Below are 6,692 nucleotides of genomic sequence, written 5' to 3' on the forward strand. Positions count from 1 at the left end.
CCCATCGCCACCTCACCGGCCGAGTCGCCATCTCGCCTGCTGACATCCGAGAATTCCACGAAGAGGAAGATGAACAATGCATCGGGCCTTCCGAAAATGCCAAAAGCCCAAGGCAGCCTAGGACTTGCCTTGGGCTTTCAGCCTTTGGAAGGCCAGCATTTCTTCAAGGCAGGTCTAAATTTTTTTCCCAAACACCCAATATTTGGGCAAATGGGCTTTGGGTACCCAAAGGTACTTGGCAAAGCTGGTGCCACGAACGGCTTCGCAATCATTACTTTTCCCTCCCTTTCTTCTCCAAGTAGGTAAATGCCAAAACATAGAAGACGCATGGACTCAGTCAAACCACCAAATTCAAATGCTACCCATTTTCTTTAGCGGCAGTTCAGTGTTCAACAAAATGACTGCAAAATGAGGTGTGGGATGGCTCTAAGTGGCAAATGAGAAAAGAATTTCAGGAACCAAAAGCAGTAATCTAGAAGCACGTTGTAAGAATTTACTGATTCAAAATCTTGGACAAAACGTCTTCTTTTCATTATTAAATCCAATCCTTTTTTTTCCTCTTTCGCCAACCAAGTGAGAAAGTAGAGCACCAACAACTATTTTTGCCAGAAAATGGGTATATATACCCCCACTGATGAACCTTGGAACTCACTTCAACTGCCAAAACAATTTGACTTCATTGTTTTTAAGTTCACAGGGGAGATCTTTTGAGAATACATTAGCGAAATGGCAGGACTAAGGTATTCAGGAATTGTGTTGCTGGTGATCGCCACATCCATGGCGATGACCGAGGCCAGGACTATTGTTGTTGGTGGATCTGAGAACTGGCGTTTCGGATACAACTACACAGACTGGGCTCTTAAGAACAGTCCCCTCTACATCAACGACAAACTTGGTGAGTGCAACCAACTAACTTTTAGTTTTAGCCTAGGAAGTTTTACTTCCTCGGATGATGCTGAAGTTTGCATAGAGGAATGCCCATGGCTGAGAAAGTTTTACTGAAAAAATTGATCATCGTTCAGGGAAAGACGTGACAAGTAGTCACTAGTGGTTCCAATATATGCCGATTATCTAGTTAGAGAGCCAATGGTATAGGATATTAGGACCTTTGACTCGAATAAAATCTCATGAGCAAGTGCATAATCAACTCAGCCATGTGCGTTGATTAAGGCTACACAGCGTGACGGTGAGTGTGATCCTCAAGGTTACTTTAAGTGAGAGATAATAAAATATAAACACAGGATCTAGGAGGGAAGGTGACATCGTTTGTGGATTGGGTACGAAATCAAGAATCCTTTCAAGATTCCTTTCTTCGAGAACTGATGTTGATACCACTATGATCCGAAAAGTGAATAACCTATATGCTTTAACTATTTTTGTTTTCTTGGTTAGTGTTCAAGTTTGATGCACCCCACAACGTGTACTTGCTGCCCAACCTGTATAGCTACCTCAAGTGCGACTTCGGGGGTGCGAAGCTTCTCGCTGGTGCACCAAATGGCGCTGGAGAAGGGTTTGAGGTTGTGCTGAACCAATGGAGGCTCTACTACTTCACTTCCTCTAACGACAAGGACTGCTCGGATGGCTTGATGAAGTTCTTCGCCATGCCGCTTCCGCGTTGGCAGTGATTGAAGCATGCGACTGGTTCTGTTTGCTAGTGATATTTGATTGTGTTTATGCAATTGTAGAATTTCAATAAAGAACGGCTGGTCCTGGAGAGGTCGTGGTTGAAGAATAAATATATTGTGAGGTGTGATGTTGATTTATCTATTACTCATGTATTGATTGCGGTTCGCCATGGAATGAAGTTTTACTCTGACTAAATTTTGTTATTCTTTCATATACTGTGACACAAAAAATAATTTCAAAATACTAGTTCTTTTATTCTACTTTTAATGATTACAATGTCTAGATATAAAATAATAATTTCAATGGGAAATTTAAATCATATCATTCATCAAAATTATTTAATTTAAGTACATAACTGTTTTGGATATAACATATAATAGAGGAGACCTAAATGCAACTGTAAGGACCTGGGTCTCCATTGTACACATATTATCCACTTTGGACACTAAGTCCTCACGGTTTTGTTCTTCTTAGGGCAGCCCATACTACTCCCAAAACGCGTATATACAGTTAGAGGGACCAAGCCTTATAAGCTAGCCCATGACTCACCCCTAAGCGATATGGGACAGGAGACATGCTCTTACCCTCGCTTGCGTACCCTCCATATTGCCTCGGGTCTGGGTCATCACATTCTCCACCCCTTATGGTTGTAGCCCACACGCTGCAGGAGTGTAGCCCACACGATGCAGGAGTAGGCTTTGATACCACCTCTAAGGACGTCATCACATTCTCCACCCCTTATGGTTGTAGCCCACACGCTGTAGGAGTCGGCTCTGATACCACCTCTAAGGAGGTCTAAGGACCCAGGTCTTTATTGTAAATGTCATCACATTCTCCACCCCTTATGGTTGTAGCCCACACGCTACTGCTTTGGACACTAAGTCATCATGATTTTGTTCTTCTCAAGACAACCCATACTATGATAAGAAAACGCGTATGTATAGTTAGAGGGACCCAAGCCTTATAAGTTAGCCCGGGACTCCCCTCTAAGTGATGTGGGACAGGAGACATGTCTTTAACCTCGCCCGCGTACTACCGAGGTGATCTTAGTCCATTCCTCCGTACTGCCCGGTTCTGAGTCGTCACAAAAACTTAATGATCTCATGGTCAATACGAGGAGTTGCCTCTGGTGATATTGCAATACTATCTCCACTCTCTCGCTCTCTGGTCTAGTGGGATGGAAAATTAGGAACAGTTGTGCTGCTCTCACCTGATCGTTAGCTGCCACGTGTATCGATGCTTCACGTATCGATGCTTCACGTGCGACTTCATCCTCGATAACAAATGTGCTTTTTTGCGTCTGATTTAAGTCCTTCCAATTCTTGATAACCACCTTCATTCTCTCTTTGAGGATATCCCTTCCGGGCATAATCATAAAGGCAATGTCTGTGGCTTTCAATCTGAAAGGATTCCTACCTTCGTTTGCCTAGTATCCGGATGTGTTTATATGGTCCATTTTCACTGGTATGCTCCCAAGTTTACCATACCTAAAACTATTGAGTCCAATGACATTCACCATCGTCAACTCACCTTTACCAAAGTGTCCGGCTGGATTGAAGACTTATGATAATTTCTCCTGCAGCTTCTGCCTGAAGTAGTAGAACCCCATGTTGTTTATCTCTGGCAGGACTGTGATTATGTGGCCAACGTCAATTGTGCCCCCACTTAAATACTAAGCTCATTGAATTACTCGAGAAAAGACTAATCCTTGAATCTCATTTCTCACAGAGATGACACCTATCCTGGGAACAACAATCTAGTGCTTCACGAATGATGATGTAGTAGAATTTGAAGAAACATCGAGGACAATCACATCCTTTTCTTATACCGAAATCCAGTCTTACCTCTACCTAACCTCTCTGCCAAAGAGTTAGTCACATTATAGTTGTATAATAGCTAAACTTTTACTTCTTTGGATGTCAACGTTTCTCTTTCCTTCCTAGGATTCTCTCCTCTCCCTACCATTTTCACACAATTTTATTCTTCAAGCTCCATGAAGATGAGTTTTCAACTAGATCTCTCCCTCCCCTCTTTTTTTCCTTTTTCATTTGCTAATTTGATTCTCTGTTTTCTTTTTCTAGCTTTCCTTCTATCTTGAGGAGCTTTTCTTTTCTCATCTAGTCTAGATTTAGGAGTTTCTCTCTCTCATTTCGGGAGGTTTTATCCCAATCTAGTTTAAATTTGTGATTTTTTCGCACGTATGATTTTGGCAATTCATCGTTGAATAAGTCTACTATGGAAGAAGATTTGAGGAGTTTTGTGAAGGTTTTGCTCTGTCAAATATATGCTTATTCTGAGATAGCTAGTATAATCACCTAGAGGGGGTGAATAGGTGCACAAACAAATTCTTGAGATACGGAAGCAATTCTAGGCAAATGATAGAAAGAAAAATACGATCAAAGTAAAGTAAAGGATAGGGAAGAGAGAAATGAACACAAGATTTATAGTGGTTCGGCTTATTCCAAGCCTACGTTCACTCTTCCGCACTGACAGCCCATCGGCTGGATTTTACTATGAACAAAAGAGAGGTTACAGCACATATTTTCCTTGATTCCACAGTGTAGATATTTTACCACACTTCCTCAAGGTTTCTCACGAATATGGACTCTCTTTTGTTTACACGATTTATCTCAACAAATGAATTGACTGAGAACAAGGAGCTTCAGATTTTGGAATTCTTCTATCGTGCACCTTCTCGAACAACTGGAACGTCTTCCTTATATACTCCTTCATGCCATCATACCCGTTGGCACTTACCAAAGGAATTCCTCCAATCTACCCGTTGGACGGAATCAATTAGGAAGATCATTCGAGCTATTAAAGGAACATGTCGATAGCCCATCAATCCTGTTCGCCCATACAATCAGGATCTCGGTTTCCATAAGTAGAACCTTCCAAGTATACTTTGCTAATCATCGAATCCTTAATCTTCAAATCAATTATGATCAAAATAAATGATTCCGTTATGTCATATCCAGCTAAGAGATCTTCTCCAGTCGATAAGGTCACATCCTTAATGAAACATCTAGTTATGGATAGCCTTTTTTCAACGGATTAGAAACTGTCAATGAGTATAGACTTTGAGTCTTGAGTCTGGCTGTCCGAAGGTCTTCAGACTTTAAATAGCAGAGTCTGCAAGCCTTCAGACTAGACTACTGGAAACGTTTTGTCAACTTCAAAACACTTCAAGAGGATTTCTCCAACAATCTCCCCCTTTTTGATGGTGACAAAACTTTCTTGCATATTTGGAAAACTTTGACCTGCAAAACATCTCTCAAACACATATGCATATCTTATAGATAAATGGCTAAATGAATAACACTAGAATCTGCAACCACAGAAAATAGGTTAGTCCAGTATGCAATAAAGCCATCCATAAGATATCAATAGTAGCAGTCAAATCCAAATCCCAAATTTAGTCCACATCCAGACACAACACAAGTCAAGTCAAAACAAACCAAAGACAAAAGTTTGACAAAGTTCGACAAATTTAAGTTTAAAGTTTTTTAAGTCTCACAACTCTCCCCCTTTTTGTCAGCATAAAAAAGGTTGAGATGAAAATGAAGTCAAGGATTCTTGGGAACACGAACAAGCTGAAAATCTCCCATCGACTGAACGATGCCTTCCAGCCTTTTAAAGTCTTCCTTCAGCTGAGCAACATACTCACCCTTAGCATTAGCCTGAATTTGGAGAGAAATGGATTGGATTTGATCATTTAATAAACCTGCAGAGACTTGTTCTGCATTATGCAAGTTCTTAACTTCACATCCCAATGCATATTCTAACCTTGCATTTCCAAGAGAATATCCATCACTCTGCGAAAATCTGCTGAATTGTCGGTCTGCGTACTGGCATTAGCACGATCTGATGGAGTAAATGCAGACGATGGTAGATCAGCATAATCACGCAGATTTGGCGAAGAAACCTCATGAACTTCCTCAGGAAACTGAGAGGCAAAGTCCTCCTCTGGATCTGCTGGGGATCGACTAACTCCCGCACTGGTTGCAGGATTTGAGGTCATTCCTCTTTTCTCTTGTTCTCCCCCTGTGTTCATGCCTTCAGGTGGAGAGTGCTCCTCATGTTCTCCTTCTTCTTGATCTCTTTTCTATTCTTCTTCTTTTTCAACTCTCTCTTGCTCAGCATCTCTTTCTTCTTCTTCTTCTCTTTCCTCCGTTTCTTTTTCCTCTGCTTCTTTCTCTAATCTTTCTTCTGTCTGTTGTTCTGACTCTTTCTCTGGAACAGATCGACTGAGATTCTTCAAAGCCATTGCAGAGATAGTGATGTTATCCTCATCATCTTCATCCTCAACGATGAGAGCTCTTATTCTCTTAGATGGAGCGTCCATGGGCTCCTTCCCTTTCATTTTTCCTGCAGAAGAGAATTGATGAGATTTGTCTGGAGTCTTCTCCTTAAATTTCTCCAATGCCTTGCTTAGTTCCTTCAGTCACATCTTGGTCACCATTTTCAGTCCTACCACCATATGATCGCACGATCGAACACAAAGAATTTGCGGAGGCTGAATGTTCAGATGTCTGAATAACTTCGTCACAAGACCTGGATAAGGAAGTTGTCCTCTGTCCTTCATCATAGCTCTATACATGTGGAACATAACAATGTGAGGAAGTGAAAACCTTTTCCCAGTGATGATAGCATACATTAGCTTTGCCTCTGAACTTGAGACATCAGTCTTGGAAGTTGATTTCGGTTTGAGGCAATTGATTACAATTTTGTGCAGCAAGATGTTAAATGCACTCATCCTAGAATAGGAAATCTTCCCCTCTGTTCTCCTATCCTTAACAAGTTCCAGAGTAGTACAAGCAATAGAAACTTTGATCCGTTGATATCTTCCTCTCTCAACTCCTAACACATCTGCCAGCATGTCCATATCCACAATAAAGTCTTGATCTTTGACACTGAAGGAGAATCTATTCGCATCCAAGAAACTAAGATTTGAATAGAAATATGCAGTTAGTTGAGGATAGGCCTCTGTGGTGTCAGAGCAGAATTTCTCAAGTTGAAGATGACCGAACTTTTCCCTTAAGTTCACATCTATAGCATCCAAAAAG

At 41.2% G+C, this 6,692-nt stretch overlaps 1 protein-coding gene across 1 annotated transcript; it reads left to right on the forward strand.

Annotated features, from left to right (window-relative positions):
• Positions 1–674: 674 nt before the first annotated feature.
• On the forward strand, positions 675–1,829 carry LOC104449347. Its single transcript, XM_010063476.3, has 2 exons — positions 675–895; positions 1,393–1,829. The coding sequence occupies exons 1-2, from the start codon at positions 727–729 to the stop codon at positions 1,623–1,625; spliced, it is 402 nt and encodes a 133-aa protein (XP_010061778.1). The 5' UTR covers positions 675–726; the 3' UTR covers positions 1,626–1,829.
• The last annotated feature ends 4,863 nt before the right edge of the window (positions 1,830–6,692 follow it).

Source organism: Eucalyptus grandis, chromosome 6 (genome assembly GCF_016545825.1).
Source record: "Eucalyptus grandis isolate ANBG69807.140 chromosome 6, ASM1654582v1, whole genome shotgun sequence".
Classification (NCBI taxonomy): domain Eukaryota; kingdom Viridiplantae; phylum Streptophyta; class Magnoliopsida; order Myrtales; family Myrtaceae; genus Eucalyptus; species Eucalyptus grandis.